General features: G+C 42.2%; 3 protein-coding genes across 3 annotated transcripts in view; all 3 read right to left on the bottom strand.

The window, feature by feature from the left end:
- Positions 1 to 1238, bottom strand: part of LOC130297636 (oocyte zinc finger protein XlCOF6-like) — a 37382-nt gene extending 36144 nt beyond the window's left edge. Inside the window, 1 exon segment of the mRNA XM_056550341.1 lies at positions 1149 to 1238. Within this exon segment, the coding sequence (XP_056406316.1) occupies positions 1149 to 1160 (12 nt within the window). The 5' untranslated portion in view covers positions 1161 to 1238.
- Positions 1 to 16973, bottom strand: part of LOC130297591 (oocyte zinc finger protein XlCOF22-like) — a 256559-nt gene that overhangs the window by 222815 nt on the left and 16771 nt on the right. The gene's annotated exons all lie outside the window — the stretch shown is intronic.
- LOC130299651 (uncharacterized) overlaps positions 1476 to 16973 on the bottom strand; it is a 58000-nt gene continuing 42502 nt past the window's right edge. The window contains exons 7-8 of the mRNA XM_056551485.1: positions 5185 to 5773; positions 1476 to 3111 (exon numbers count right to left, since the gene is read on the bottom strand). Of these exons, the coding sequence (XP_056407460.1) occupies positions 1646 to 3111; positions 5185 to 5773 (2055 nt within the window). The 3' untranslated portion in view covers positions 1476 to 1645. The remainder of the gene's footprint in view (positions 3112 to 5184; positions 5774 to 16973) is intronic.

The raw sequence follows: 16973 nt of genomic DNA, 5'->3' as shown, positions 1-16973 counted from the left end.
CCTTAAAGGGTACCTGTCAGATCCCACAAAAAAAACAAAAAAACTGTTATATGTTACTCGGTACCTCATCCTGATCATGTAAATGTAATTTCTATGTCTCTATCAGCCATATTTCACTAACAATAGCATATTACAGCTGCTCAATGTCTTTTCCATCAAGGAAGGGGGAGTGTCCATCTCTTTCCTGCACTGTGCTGACTCCTCCCCCTCCCTCTACCTACAGCTTTTGCAAAATTAAAACTCCCAGCATTCCCAGACATCCTTTGACTGTCCAGACATGCTTGGAGTTGTAGTTTTGTAACAGCTGGAGGCACATGTATAGTGTTACAGCAGTGTTGCTGCAGGTTGTGTTCCTCCTGCAGCCTTGTCAATCAGCCATCTCGTGTCCATGACCCTTGGACAGGATAATGCTGCTGTGGGACTCATCAGTGTCCCAGGAGGTATGGGGTCCCCTAGTGTGGGATTTTTGGAGCCAGTTTTCTTTAATAAAATTTGATTTTAATAGTATTAGAAATACTATTGTTTTGCCAAGATGTACAACATATAAAAAGTTTTTATATCTGACAGTGCCCATTTAAAGCACAAGACAGTAATTCAAAGAAGCAAAGCAGATATTTGCCCCAACGCTTTATGTCATGACCCAAATAAAAATATGCGCATAAATGTAATGGTCGCCCAGTACAAAAATAAGATAAGCCAAAAAAAAAATGGCTAAAAAAATTTGGAATATCATTGATTTGCCCTTCAGCTTACATTACAATAAGCATTTTGTCCAAACTCGCACGTTATTTTACCACTGCTGCTCCTTGACCCCGCAGCATTCCGGTCTGAGGAAGGTCATAATTGACCGAAACATCACATTGTTGTTGGATTGCTTTAAGAAAAAAAAATTCTGTATTCACCGCAAGAGGTGTGCTACATTATTCTTGATTTAATTACAAATGGTTTGGGACCCTAACCGTGCACCCGCACTCCCATAGAGAGTGAAAAACGCCAAGTGGAAAAGGCATTTAGCGATTTCCTATTTATTTACAACTAACATCTGGACAGAGTTTTTTCAATAAAAAAAAAAACGCAGATTTGGCATTTTTGCAAAAAACAAAACTAAACTAAAAAACACAAGTGGGGATTTTCTGTGCGTACATTACCTGTTCCCCCATCAGACGTGTGTAATATGGAGGCAGGGGGCCTATGGTACGCCATGACAGCCAGGGCCAACAATTGTCTATAAATGTTCCCCAACACCTATAGGACTTTGTATAATGTGTAAAGTTCTTCCATCAGAATAATGTCCTAGAAGCCAGAAGATAGAAGTGATTTTGTGTCTCTAATCTGGTCATGTCCTGGAATTCTTCATCACTGGAATAAGTCCCTTCTCTCTGAGGTGTTTGGGTCTCCAGTAGCAGCTCCCCATGGATTATGCCTGTTGGGTCTTCTCCATGAGGAGCAGTGAATATCACAACCATATATCACACTCTTTTCCTACCATGTAAACTATAGTGATGACATCGCTGGATCGGTGACTACGTTCTAAAAGAAAACTTTTATTAACAATTGGGAACAAGTTTGGAGATGCAGTATATGATATATGTATGAATGTCAGATATCCTATGTACATGGTTAATATATAGATGTCTTATCTGCTTCATTTATTGCTCTCAATTGGCTTCTCTCCTGTGTCAATTCTTGTATGTCGGATAAGATGTGATTTCACAGAAAAACATTTCCCACATTCTGGACATGAAAATGGCTTCTCTCCTGTGTGAGTTATTTGATGTTTAACAAGATGTGTTTTCTGAGTAAATTGTTTTCCACATTCTGAACAAGAAAACGGCTTCTCTCCTGTGTGAATTCTTAGATGTCTGATAAGTATTGATTTCTTAGTAAAATATTTACAACATTCTGTACATGAAAATTGCTTCTCTCCTATGTAGCCCTTTTGATGTTCAACAAATATTGAATTCAGAGTAAAACATTTTTCACATTTCTCTCCTGTGTGACTTTTTTGATGTTTAACAAGCTGTGATTTATTGTTATAACATTTTCCACATTCTGGACATAAAAATGGCTTTTCTCCTGTGTGAGTTCTTAGATGTGTGTTAAGTATTGATTTGTGAGTGAAATATTTCCCACATTCTAAACATAAATATGGCTTTTCTCCTGTGTGAATTCGTTGATGACTCACAAGAGATGATGTCTCGGTAAAACATTTCCCACATTCCGGACATGAAAATGGCTTCTCTCCTGTGTGAATTCTTTGATGTTTAACAAGATGTGATCTGTGACTAAAACATCTCCCACATTCTGTACATGGAAATGGCTTCTCTCCTGTGTGAATTCGTTGATGATTTACAAGAGAGGATTTCTCGGTAAAACATTTTCCACATTCTGGACATAAAAATGGCTTCTCTCCTGTGTGAATTCTTTGATGTGTAACAAGATGTGATTTGTGAATAAAACATCTGCCACATTCTGCACATGAAAATGGCTTCTCTCCTGTGTGAATTCTTTGATGATCAGCAAGAGTTGATTTCTCGGTAAAACATTTCCCACATTCTGGACATAAAAATGGCTTCTCTCCTGTGTGAATTCTTTGATGTGTAACAAGATCTGATTTGTGACTAAAACATCTCCCACATTCTGCACATGAAAATGGCTTCTCTCCTGTGTGAACTCGTTGATGTTTCACAAGAGTTGATTTCTCAGTAAAACATTTTCCACATTCTGGACATGAAAATGGCTTCTCCCCTGTGTGAATTCTTTGATGTTTAACAAGATGTGATTTGTGAATAAAACATCTCCCACATTCTGCACATAAATATGGCTTCTCTCCTGTGTGAATTCTTTGATGATCAGCAAGAGATGATTTTCGAGTAAAACATTTCCCACATTCTGGACATGAAAATCGTTTTTCCTTATTTTGTTTAACAGACTGAGATGAATCTTTAGGTTGGACTTGTATAACAGGATGAGATGACAGATCTTGGCTGTGAAGGGCTGAGGGTGTATCTGGGATAATGGAATGTTCTTCATATGTATCTTGTGTGATATCATCATCTGCTTTATAATCTGAAGATATAAGATTCTCCGCTGATCTCCTGGTACAGTCATCTGCCAAGGATAAAACAGATTATATTTTTGATATATTTTAAATCTACAGGGTCATATGAAGGTTTGTTTTTTTAATGGGTGGGAATGGGAGTAAAATAACATTTTATTATGGGAGGGATTTATTTATATTTTCAAAAACTTACAAAATATCATGAGTCACAAGGTCTCCAGAGAGTGTAGCTATGTTGCAACTAACATTCCCCTAACATACCCCTTTGAAGAAGCACTGAGGGATTAAATATTTACTTATATAGTGCAGCATAGGCTATAAGAGAATAATGTATAGGTTCTTGTGTATGCCTTGTGCTTACCTGTTTTAGCTGATGTGGCAGGCATGGGTTTTCATCCATACCTTATTCCTATTTTAGAACAGAAATAATTTTCTCAAGCTGCCTTCATTTCCCATGAATCCTCTGGCTTTGCAGAGAGGGGGAGGGGTCTCATCACTGCACCTGGTCGTCTAATTAGTTCAGGTGAACCGATTAGACTCAAGTGGGTTGAGGTCAGTTCACATTATCTGCAGTTTTGATGCATTTTCTTATTCAAAGTGTTTTTTTAAAGAAAGGAGAAAATGGTTTGACCTATAATTACAGCTGAGATGTTTTATGAAGTCTTTAGGCTGTGTTTGTAATTTTATAAAATTGCTGGTAAATAGAAATTTTTTTGTTGAGATTTTGAGGAAACCATGAAAAAAACTGAAGAAAACAATGCAAAATGCAATGTGTGAACACAACTTCAGGGGAGGTGTATATCAACTATATAATCTGATTTCCTAGACATAGCAGCAGCAGCTGCAGACAGAACAGGGAGGGGAGGTGTATAAGTACTATATATCCTGATCCCATAGAGAAAGCTGGCTGGATAGAGATAGAGCTATAGGGGGAGGGATATAACTACTACAGTGGGGATCAAAAGTTTGGGCACCCCAGGTATTGAATACAAAATTTGTATTAATGTGCATAAAGAAGCCAAGGAAAGATGGAAAAATCTCCAAAATGCATCAAATTACAGATTAGACATTCTTATAATATGTCAACAAAAGATACATTTTATTTCCATCATTTACACTTTTAAAATAACAGAAAACGAAAAAATGGCATCTGCAAGAGTTTGGGCACCCTGCAGGATTTATAGCATGCACTGCCCCCTTTGCAAAGCTGAGACCTGCCAGTGTCATGGATTGTTCTCAATCATCATCTGGGAAGACCAGGTGATGTCAATCTCAAAGGTTTTAAATGCCCAGACTCATCTGACCTTGCCCCAACAATCAGCACCCTGGGTTCTTCTAAGCAGCTGTCTAGAAATCTGAAACTGAAAATAGTTGATGCTCACAAAGCTGGAGAAGGCTATAAGAAGACAGCAAAACATTTTCAGATGTCAATATCCTCTGTTCGGAATGTAATTAAGAAATGGCAGTCATCAGGAACAATGGAAGTTAAAGCAAGATCTTGAAGACCAAGAAAAATATCAGACAGAACAGCTCGCAGGATTGTGAGAAAAACAATTCAAAACCCACGTTTAACTGCACAATCCCTCCAGAAAGATCTGGCAGACACTGGAGTTGTGGTACACTATTCCACTATGAAGAGATACTTGTACAAATATGGTCTTCATGGAAGAGTCATCAGAAGAAAACCTCTTCTACATCCTCACCACAAAAATCAGCATTTGAACTTTGCAAATAAACATATAGACAAGCCTGATGCATTTTGGAAACAAGTTCTGTGGACCGATGAGGTTAAAATTGAACTTTTTGGGCGGAATGAGCAAAGGTACGTTTGGAGAAGAAGGGGAACAGAATTTAATTAAAAGAACCTCTGTCCACCTGTTAAGCATGGGGGTGGATCAATCATGCTTTGGGGTTGTATTGCAGCCAGTGGCACAAGGAGCATCTCACGAGTAGATCTCACAAGTGCCCAAACTTTTTATCCCCACTGCATATATCCTGATCACAAAGACATAACAGAAGTATACAGATAGAGCTGGCGGGGAGGTGTATAAATACTATATATCCTGATCAATAGATATAGCAGCAGCAGTATATATTCTTTGCATTTAGTGACTACTACTTACCTGGGCAGTAAGCTATAGGAATTTCCTCCTTATACTGCTCATAACCGCTTACATCTGTCTCTTCTTCTTCTTCCTCCTTTATGTCTGTAGAATTAATATAGATGTCTGTAGCATTAACATAGTTCAGATCTTTTGCTGTTGGAATGTCCTCCTTATACTGCTCTTTACCGCTCATATTTGGCTCTTCTTCTTCCTTTATGTCTGTAGAATTAATGTAGATCAGATCGTTCCCTGTAGGAATGTCCTCCTTATACTGCTCATCACTGCTCACATCTGCCTCTTCTTCCTTTATGTTTGTAGAATTAATAATCAGATCTTTCCCTGTAGGAACGTCCCCCATATACTGCTCATCACCGCTCACATCTGTCTCTTCTTCTTTCTTTATGTCCGTAGCATTAATATAAATTAGATCTTTGCGTGTAGGACTGTCCTCCATATACTGCTTATCACCGCTGACATCTGTCTCTTCTTCCTTTATGTCTGTAGCATTAATATAGATCAGATCTTTCCCTGTAGGAATGTCCTCCTTATACTGCTCATCACCGCTCAAATCTGTCTCTAGAGCATTAATATTGTTCATATCTTCACCCTAATTCATAAGAAAAAATATTGTAAAAGTCATCAGACAGTAGGAGATTGCACATGGAATGTTTTATATAAGCATAAAAGATCATTAATTATAATGAATACTGAACTGACAGGATGAGTTATCTGAGCCCCCTTTACAGTGAGGGAAATAAGTATTCAGATAGGAACCACCAAATATTGCACTTTTGATGTCTCCAAGATGAAGAGATAGTAGAGGGGTCCAATTAGGTCTAGGGGTACAAAAGGGTGTTGAGAATTGAGATAAAGGAGTCTGGGGGGACATAGGTATCTTAAAAAAGAAGACAGATGGGTCTGGGGGAACTTATGGGTCTAGTGGGGACTTAGGGATCTTGATGAGGATAAAGGGGTCTTGCAGACTTAAGGATCTTGAGGAGGACGACAGAGGCATCTGGGGGAACCAAGAACATATGGACTTTAGGGGCTCGAGCATTTCCACTTCAGTGCAATCTATAAGTGGCTGTTTCCCCATTCATCCTGGAAGTGGCTCATAAGTGTATTGCTTGAATTGACAGCATTGCCAGTTTTTTTCTTTTTGTTACAAAAAAAACAAAAACAGAGAAGACTCTACATCTTTTTAGGTGAAAGTGCGCCCATAGGAGGCAGACACAAATCCAATTTATCTAAAGGGTTTCCCAGGGTTATAAATCCTATTTACAATTTCCCATTCAGGCTTACGCCCTCATAGGACTAATTTACCAAAACTAGGGAACCCTATAAATGTTAAAAATTATGTTTTATTCTTTATTTAAGTAAAAATTGCTGTTCAAAGTGTGAGAAAAACAAAACAAATTTATGATGTGCATTAAAAGCACAATCCGTGGTTCAGATTTGAATGGAATATATACTCCTATTAATATCTATAGTATGGTTGTTTTTGGGGGGCCCCCAGCCGGAATGCCATTATTATTCTTCTCCACTCATGAGTTTTGCCAACAATTCCAACTCATACACTAACTCAATTAATCTGATCCATGGACCACATACTCATATGAAAAGATTCTGGCTATGGGCTCTGGGCACATGGCTAAATTCACTACAAGATGGGCTCTATGGCGCACCTCTCCGCTATGTAAAGACATCTGAAGTAAACATCTCTCTCACCTGAATACATACAATTAGGCCATCTAGCTCATTACATTACCTTCCCACCATAGTCTTCAACCAGAGTTTTGAACCAAATCCTGCAGTGTGACACACTCCTTCTGAACTTACCTCGATTCCTACTGGATATTATACTGTACTGCTTACCCACCACCCTAGAAGGTCTACCTCCTAGGCTTCTAATATTGTGTGGTTTTCTGTTTTAGTTGATAACTGTTCCGGAAGTATATACTTCCTTTTGATGCAATGTATATCCTGCCTGATCTTGACAGCTGCGTCTGTCTTTGACCTACTTGCATGCTTTTTGTTTTATGAAGAATTTGTTAATAAAAAACTATTGAGTAATCTGATCCATGGGCTGCTAGTTAAAACGCCATACACTGCCCCCCCCCCACCCCCACCCAAACGTTTCGCCGGCCGTAACCAGCTTTATCAAGGGTTGAGGTTCTGATGACATTATTAGCCATACATGTGGTTTAAATGTCCTCTGTTTGTAGGCGGAGAAAGCATCCGCTTTCCCCCATACCAATCACATCATGCCACATTATAACAGTGATTGTTTCCGGCTCAAAAGTTGGTTCCTGAGTGGTTAATCACGCATCCGTGACACCACCATTAACCAATAGTTAGTTTGCCGCACTTCTAACCTTCTGATTTTGTGCATTGATGTTCTTCCTTTAGTTCTGATACTTAGGGGCTTCGTGTGTCCACGTGATCGGTCAGCTGATCTTTTAAGTGTACATCCATTGTTTACTCTAATCATGTGACTCCAGCCCATAACTTGCCTAGATCATGTGACTCCGGCCCGTGACTTCTCTGGTCATTCATATTCAGGCCATGTGATTTCTATTTCTCATATTTAATTATAGTGCATTACCAAATATCCTAAACTCATTTTTGATGGCCCATGCATTAATATATGATCCCAGCTTCATTTATATTGCTATATTCTGCAGTCCTATTTAACTTCAATCCAAATAAGGCATATTATTCTAGGTATTAGGTTCTTCATATCCAATATTTCATTATTAAAGTATGGTCTCTCACCTATGAGACCCCTATATGATAATCATGTTTTGAATCGTTATTTTAACTAGATATAAATTAGTCTGATTCTGCATGGCACCAATTTTCCTAATTATTTTAGCACCTTCTTTTGGCTATGGTCCTATGTTATTCTTTGAAAAAACTTATTCCATTTTTTATTCTATTCCCTTATAATAAGAATCAACTACTGAATCCCTAGACTCTTCACGTAAGGTAAGTGTTATTTACCTTACGTGAAGAGTCCTGGGATTCAGTAGTTGATTCCTATTATAGGAGAATAGAATAAAAACACTGTTCTTTCTATGCTTGTGACATCTTGTTTGTAAATGAAATTTTCTTCCTTAGGGTAATTTGCCCCCACCCCCACCGGGAGTGGTTCTAAAGGTACATCATATTCCTCATTAATAATCTCACTTGTTGTAATTAGATTACCATTCAAAGCGGCAGACTTAGATAGCTCCTATACGGAGGACGGCTTTTCGGACTTCGACGGGAACTAAGAGGAAGGGGAATAGATCTAAATACTACCCCAACCCTAAAAACACCCCAATCAGAACGCAAACCCCTATGGAGGTAGAGGGAGAAATAAGACAGGAGTATGGGGAGACAGGGGATCTCGAGGTGGGAATGGCTCATTACAACCATCTGGTACCTGTCCCTCATATCAGGGACAATTCCCAAATATACAACTACAGAATTTTGTGAATCCAATGTTGACCCAATCAAATACCAATATGATTCAAGGAGCACAAAGAATAAGTGACACCTCTATTAAGTGCCCCCACCTCAACCAATACTTTTTTAGGGTCACATCTGAATCACACGGGTGTGAACCAAGCACCCATACTATCCCAAGTACCCCTGGGACAGCAGGGACAGGTACCTACTCAGAATATGCCAATGGCTCCACGGCCACCTATGATGATGTGAGGGAGTCATCAAGGGGGCAAAATAATATAGGGGAACAACAGAGGATGAGATGCAGATATTTTCATCCTATGTACTAACTGAGGCACAAAAATCTCTGTTACTTAAGGGCCTGTCCTTTACCCCAGTCCCAAAGTTTGACCACTTTGAATGAGTAAAAGATATAAATCTGTTTGCCAGAAAACTGGCATTACACAAATGGCATACTGAGAAAAATAAAAATGATACAGAACTGAGATATAGGGAAAGTGTAGCCCTTGAAGCTAATAGATCTGGAATTGGAAAATGAAGGGGAGGATACTAATTTAAGAGCTCCATTCACCAATTTCAAACCACGATCCATTATGACTCCAGAATTCTCCCAATATTCCAATATAGAAACGTTTGTGGACATGGTCACAACAGACATCCAAAAAATAAAACCACTTATGAGCAGGGTGGGTTCGAATCTGTCTAGGGAGGAACAAAAAGTGCTAGAAGAATTGAGGACAAAAGAGGAATTAATAATAAAACCATCAGATAAAGGGGGCAACATTGTCCTCCTAGACAGATTGGAGTATATACAAATGGTGATGGACATTTTAGAGGATGTGGAAACCTATAAAACCCTGATAAGAGACCCAATGTAGGATTATCTAAAGGAGCTAAAGGGGATCCTAGAAAAAGCTAAGGAGCAAAATCTCATAATGGATGAGGAATTTAAGTTCTTATTTACTGCGCATCCCAGGTTAGCGACAATTTATGCGCTCCCTAAGACGCATAAAAAGTACCCACCTATAAAGGGAAGACCAATAGTATCTTGTAATAACAACATAACACAAAACATCAGTAAATAAGTTGATAATATCGTGACACCCTTTGTCCATACCCTTCCTTCACATCTTAGAAACACTAAAGACACTTAAGAAAATCACTGATCTCACAGTCACAGAAAATACTTCACTTATGAGTTTGGATGTGGAGGGATTATACAGTAATATTCAACACGATCTTGGAATTAAAGCTACAACCACTTACCTTAACACAAAAAGTAAGCTATTTCATGACCACAATTTATTTGTTACACAATTACTTTAGTTCTTATTAACGCACAATTATTTTTTGTTTTGGGGTACCTTTTATTGACAGATAAAAGGTACTGCTATGGGGACTACATGTGCACCTACATTTCCTAACCTCTTTTTAGGGTGGTGGGAACACAATTTAGTTTTTGGTGGTGATGAATCTGGAAAATACAAGGAGCTAATTTCTTTTTGGGGCAGATATTTGGACGATATTTACATTTTTGGGGAGGGCACACAATCACTATTCCTGGAGTTTACAGAAGAATTGAATAAAAATACCATAGGTATGAGATTTACCCATGAAATGGGTGGAAAAAGGATTCATTTCCTAGATCTGATCTTCATTGATATGGAAAACCGAAAACAAACCGCCATGTATAGGAAGCAAACTGCGTCCAATAGCTTATTACATTGGAGCAGTTGGCATCTGGGACCCCTCCGCAAGAGCCTACCTGTTGGGCAATACCTGCGGGTAACACAAAACTGCTCACAAGAAGAACAATTTAGAGTGGAGAGCAACAAGTTTATGTCCAGATTTGAAAATCGAGGTTACCCCAAAAGGTTTATGAGAAAAGCATATAAAAAAAAGGCCAATCAAAAACCACGGAATGAACTCCTTAATGAAAAAATAGATACACCACAAACTAAGTTGATACATTGCATAGGGATGCTGGCCGGTAAGACCAAAAATGTGTATCACGGTATTTTTGTAACTTATGGAGGTTCCACGGTATATAACGGTATTTCCCTCCCCCAAATCATTTGACCCACGAGCGCTCTTCTGCTCCCCCCCCCCCACCAATTCATGTTACTTGCCAGTGCTGTTCTGCTCCTCCCCACCAAATCATGTGACCCACCTGCGCTGTTCTGCTCCCCCCCCCCAAATTAATTATCAGCCTAGCGGGGTACTACTTACATATGTCAAGCATTGCCCTCCTTTTTGTTGCGGGCCGACACCGGCGCTGGAACTCTATACTGTACGCCAGTGGTCTCCAACCTGCGGACCTCCAGATGTTGAAAAACTACAACTCCCAGCATGCCCAGACAGCCAACAGCTGTCCGGGCACAGCTGTCCGGGCATGCTGGGAGTTGTAGTTTTGCAACAGCTGGAGGTCAGCAGGTTTGAGACCACTGCTGTACGCTGTATCCCTATGCCCGGGCTGCAAAAGATAAAGAAAATAAACTTTAACTTACCTACGTCGGCCTCACGCTGGGGACGGGAACGTCGGACAGCCGTCAGCTTATCACCGGCGCAGCGATGTCCCGCCTCGGCCAGTGATAGGCTGAGCCCACTGTTATGTAAGAAGCCGGCTTCTTAAATGACAGTGGGCTCAGCCTATTACCGGTCTGCAGGGGAAGTGGAGCAACGAAGCTGATGGTAGTTACTGTCCACAGCAGCCTAATGCCCGCGCTTCCCCTTTGCTGTCCTCCTGTTCCGCTCCTCGGTGCAGTGACATCAGCCGACCATTTCTTTCAAAGTGGTCCAGACTAGTAACCAGTGTTTTTTTTTTTTTCAGGTACCACCTGGAGAACTGCTAAGTACCCCTGGGGGTACTTGTACCACAGGTGGAGAACCACTGCTATAGGGGACTATTTATAGGAATCATTTGATAGTAACATAGTTCATAAGGTTGAAAAAAGACCAGAGTCCATCAAGTTCAACCCATATCCCTAATGAGTCCCTACTGAGTTGATCCAGAGGAGGCAAAAAACCTCATACTAGAGGTAAAAATTCCTTCCCGACTCCAAATATGGCATCAGAATACATCCCTGGATCAACGTTCTGTCTCTAAATATCTAGTATACATAACCAGTGATGTTATTATTCTCCAAAAACGCATCTAGACCCCTTTTAAATTCTTTTACAGAGTTCACCATGACCACCTCTCACTGCTCTTACAGTAAAGAACCCCCGTCTGTGCTGGCGTAGAAACCTTCTTTCCTCTAGACGTAGAGGATGCCCCCTTGTTATAGATACAGTCCTGGGTATAAATAGATCATGGAGAGATCTCTGTACGGTCCCCTGATATATTTATTGTCGGATGTATCCATAATGTGTATAATTATAAATCAAGAATATTGCATTTTGCTTATAGGATTCATAGATCGTGGCTCTGAAGCCAGAATTTTCCTGTTTTCTGTCAGGTCTGGTTTTAATGCTGACTTCACCTTTTGCCCTCTGTTCCAAGGTAGATAGATAATAAAACTTACTGGCCAGGAGAGTAGTAACAATGGAAGTCCTAATCCAGATGACGAAAACCCAATATGAGTGTCAGGATCCGGACTGGTATGCAGCGAGGACACTGGAGGTGGATCCTCTGTGTCAGTGAGGTGATGGCGTGGGCCGTACCAGGGGAACAGAATCTAAGGGGTTACTGGTTTTCACCAGAGCCCGCCGCAAAGCGGGATTGACTTGCAGCGGCAGGTAACCCCCAGGTTGTTCCACCCGATAGCGACTCAACCCCAACTGACAGCTGAGACAGGCGCGGTACACAGGGACAAGGCATGAGCAAGGTCGGACGTAGCAGAAGGTCAGGGCAGGCAGCAAGATTCGTAGTCAGGGGCAACAGCAGGAGGTCTGGGTACACAAGCTAGGGAACACACAAACGCTTTCTCAGGGCACTGAGGCAACAAGATCCGGCAGGGGACAGGAAGGGGAAGTGGGTTTTTATATCAATGGAAGTGATTGACACTGATTGGGCCGGGCACCAATTAGTGGTGCACTGGCCCTTTAAATCTCAGAGAGACCGGCGCGCGCGCCCTAGAGAGCGAGGCTGCGCACGCCGGGACGTGACAGCCGGGGAACGGGACAGGTGAGTGGATTGGGATGCAACCAGCGGGCGGGAGCGTCCCGCTACGCGGATCGCATCCCCGCCGGCAGTGACAGTGAAGCGCTCCCGGTCAGCAGGTCTGACCGGGGCGCTGCAGAGAGGAGAACGCTGCGAGCGCTCCGGGGAGGAGCAGGGACCCGGAGCGCTCGGCGTAACAATGAGATAGGACAAGATTATCTTAAGTATAAGACACTATGGTTTCAAAGCTCTCATGTTTATACTTCCACAGGCCATTGAATGTACGTGTGTGAGGAAGCAAGGAGGTGTAAAAACAAGACAATGGCATTATACTATTGTCTCTCTACAGAGGTCCTGAGATCATCAAAAATCTCTCAATCTCAATATAATAGCCCTGTATTTACCAACCTTGAGTTTATGTGATCTCATTATCCCTGAAAGTGTTAACACCAATCTAAGGTGTAGATTCAGCCAGCCAAAAGGTGAGCGACAGGCTAATATTACTGTCCCTTTTAGAAAACATTCATATAATATGATGTCTGTAGCATTAACATGTTGCATTGCCCTATTGTAACGATGTTGGTGTGTGTGTATATATATATATATATATATGTATATGTATAACTGATAGATAGTTATGGCATTATAAGGGTTATTCATGTTATGTATAGCTATGTAGCTAAATGCCGTGTTAAAGGGGTACTCCGGTGAAAACCTTTTTTCTTTTAAATCAACTGGTGGCAGAAATTTAAACGTATTTGTAAATTACTTCTATTAAAAAATCTTAATCCTTCCTGTACTTATTGGCTGCTGAATACTACGGAGGAAATTCTTTTCTTTTTGGATTGCTCTCTGATGACATCACGAGCACAGTGCTTTCTGCTGACCTCATTATAATAATAATAACAACACTTTATTTATTGTTGTCCTTAGTGGGATTTGAACCCAAGTCCCCAGCACTTCAAGGCAGCAGTGCTAACCACTGAGCCACCATGCTGCCCATAGCATACATCTGCTACGCATGGTTGCTAAAATGGACAGAGATGTCAGCAGAGAGCACTGTGCTCGTGATGTCATCAGTGTTCCAAAAAGAAAGGTATTTTCTCTGTAGCATTCAGCAGCTAATAAGTACTGGAAGGATTAAGATTTTTTAATAGAAGTAATTTACAAATATGTTTAACTTTCTGCCACCATTTGATTTAAAAGAAAAAAGGTTTTCACCGGAGTACCCCTTTAAATTGTCTAAATAATGTTTGGTATGTCCAATCTTATAATTTGAGTTGCCTGATCAGGAATAAAATTATCCTAGGTTAGATGGGTAATGATATCACATTATATAAGCGTAGATATAGGCAGATATATCTAAATAATATATATATTTTTTTTTATGGTAGTATCCACCAGTAGTGTTATGATATACCACAGTATAAAATGTAGTTATGATGACCATGCAAATGTTACATATAATTTAGGCATATTAAGATACCGGCCATGCAGATTGGAAACACATGTGGATACCATTTTATTATATAATATCCATCTATTTCCAGTCATCTATTTGAGATTTAACTATGTGGATATTATTCTGATCTAATTGGACAGGAACATCAAATAGCTATATTAAATAAATCGCATAAATATTATGGTCACATGACATACCTGTCACGATTCGGCTGGCAGGAGGTGGATCCTCTGTGCCAGAGAGGGATTGGCGTGGACCGTGCTAGTGGACCGGTTCTAAGTTACTACTGGTATTCACCAGAGCCCGCCGCAAAGCGGGATGGTCTTGCAGCGGCGGTAGTAACCAGGTCGTATCCACTAGCAACGGCTCAACCTCTCTGACTGCTGAAGATAGGCGCGGTACAAGGGAGTAGACAAGAGCAAGGTCGGACGTAGCAGAAGGTCGGGGCAGGCAGCAAGGATCGTAGTCAGGGGCAACGGCAGGAGGTCTGGAACACAGGCTAGGAACACACTAGGAAACGCTTTCACTGGCACAATGGCAACAAGATCCGGCAAGGAAGGGAAGGGGAAGTGAGGTAAAATAGGGAAGTGCACAGGTGAATGACTGATTAGACCCACTGCGCCAATCAGCGGCGCAGTGGCCCTTTAAGTCGCAGAGACCCGGCGCGCGCGCGCCCTAGGGAGCGGGGCCGCACGCGCCGGGACAGGACCGACGGAGAGCGAGTCAGGTACGGGAGCCGGGGTGCGCATCGCGAGCGGGCGCCACCCGCATCGCGAATCGCATCCCGGCTGGGGGCGGTATCGCAGCGCACCCGGTCAGTAGATCTGACCGGGGCGCTGCAGTAGCGAGGATGTTGCGAGCGCTCCGGGGAGGAGCGGGGACCCGGAGCGCTCGGCGTAACAGTACCCCCCCCCTTGGGTCTCCCCCTCTTCTTGGAGCCTGGGAACCTGAGGAGCAGACTTTTGTCTAGGATGTTGTCCTCAGGTTCCCAGGATCTCTCTTCAGGTCCACAGCCCTCCCAATCAACCAAAAATAACCTTTTTCCTCTGACCGTCTTGGAGGCCAGTATCTCCTTCACTGAGAAGACGTCAGAAGAACCGGAAACAGGAGTGGGAGAAACAAGCTTGGGAGAGAAACGGTTGATGATGAGTGGTTTAAGAAGAGAGACATGAAAGGCATTAGGAATACGAAGAGAAGGAGGAAGAAGAAGTTTGTAAGAGACAGGATTAATTTGGCACAAGACTTTGAAAGGACCAAGATAGCGTGGTCCCAGTTTGTAACTGGGGACACGAAAGCGGACATATTTAGCGGAGAGCCATACCTTGTCTCCGGGAGCAAAAATGGGGGGAGCTCTTCTTTTCTTATCGGCAAACTTTTTCATGCGAGATGAAGCCTGTAAAAGAGAATTTTGGGTCTCTTTCCATATGGTGGAAAGATCACGAGTCACTTCATCTACAGCGGGCAAACCAGAGGACAAGGGAATAGGGAGGGGGGGAAGAGGGTGACGGCCGTTCACCACGAAAAATGGGGATTTAGCAGAAGATTCAGAGACTCTAAAGTTGTACGAGAATTCGGCCCAAGGTAGAAGATCTGCCCAGTCATCCTGGCGGGAGGAAACAAAATGCCGTAAATAGTCACCCAGGACCTGGTTAATTCTTTCTACTTGCCCATTGGATTGAGGATGATAAGCAGAAGAGAAGTTTAATTTAATCTTGAGTTGTTTACAGAGAGCCCTCCAGAATTTAGACACGAATTGGACACCTCTATCCGAGACAATCTGCGTGGGCAAACTGTGAAGACGAAAAATGTGTACAAAAAATTGTTTTGCCAACTGAGGCGCTGAAGGAAGACCAGGAAGAGGAATAAAATGTGCCATCTTGGAAAATCGATCAACGACCACCCAAACAACAGTGTTGCCACGGGATGGGGGTAAGTCTGTAATAAAGTCCATACCAATCAGAGACCAAGGCTGTTCGGGGACAGGCAGAGGGTGAAGGAGACCAGCAGGCTTCTGGCGAGGAGTCTTATCCCGGGCACAGACAGTACAGGCCCGCACAAAATCCACAACATCTGTTTCCAGAGTCGGCCACCAATAGAAACGAGAGATGAGTTGCAAGGACTTTTTGATGCCCGCATGCCCTGCGAGGTGGGAAGAGTGACCCCATTTGAGAATCCCGAGACGCTGGCGTGGAGAAACAAAGGTCTTCCCTGGAGGAGTTTGCCTGATGGAGGCTGGAGAAGAGGAGATCAGACAGTCAGGAGGAATGATGTGTTGCGGAGAGACCTCTACTTCCGAGGCATCCGAGGAACGAGAGAGAGCATCGGCCCTAATGTTCTTGTCGGCAGGGCGAAAATGAATTTCAAAGTTAAAACGGGCAAAGAACAACGACCACCTGGCCTGGCGAGGATTCAGCCGTTGGGCAGACTGGAGATAGGAGAGATTCTTGTGATCGGTGAAAATGATAACTGGAAATTTTGATCCCTCCAGCAGATGCCTCCATTCCTCAAGTGCCAATTTAATGGCCAGTAGTTCTCGATCCCCGATGGAGTAGTTCCTCTCCGCCGGAGAGAAGGTCCTAGAAAAAAACCCACAAGTAACAGCATGCCCGGAAGAATTTTTTTGTAGAAGGACCGCTCCAGCTCCCACTGAGGAGGCATCAACCTCCAATAGGAAGGGTTTAGATGGGTCAGGTCTGGAGAGCACGGGAGCAGAAGAAAAGGCAGACTTGAGCCGTTTAAATGCGTCTTCCGCTTGAGGAGACCAGGACTTAGGATTGGCATTCTTCTTGG

Source organism: Hyla sarda, chromosome 1 (genome assembly GCF_029499605.1).
Source record: "Hyla sarda isolate aHylSar1 chromosome 1, aHylSar1.hap1, whole genome shotgun sequence".
NCBI lineage: Eukaryota > Metazoa > Chordata > Amphibia > Anura > Hylidae > Hyla > Hyla sarda.
The sequence above is the reverse complement of the archived record's forward strand: the minus strand, read 5'-3'. Positions and strand labels throughout refer to the sequence as shown.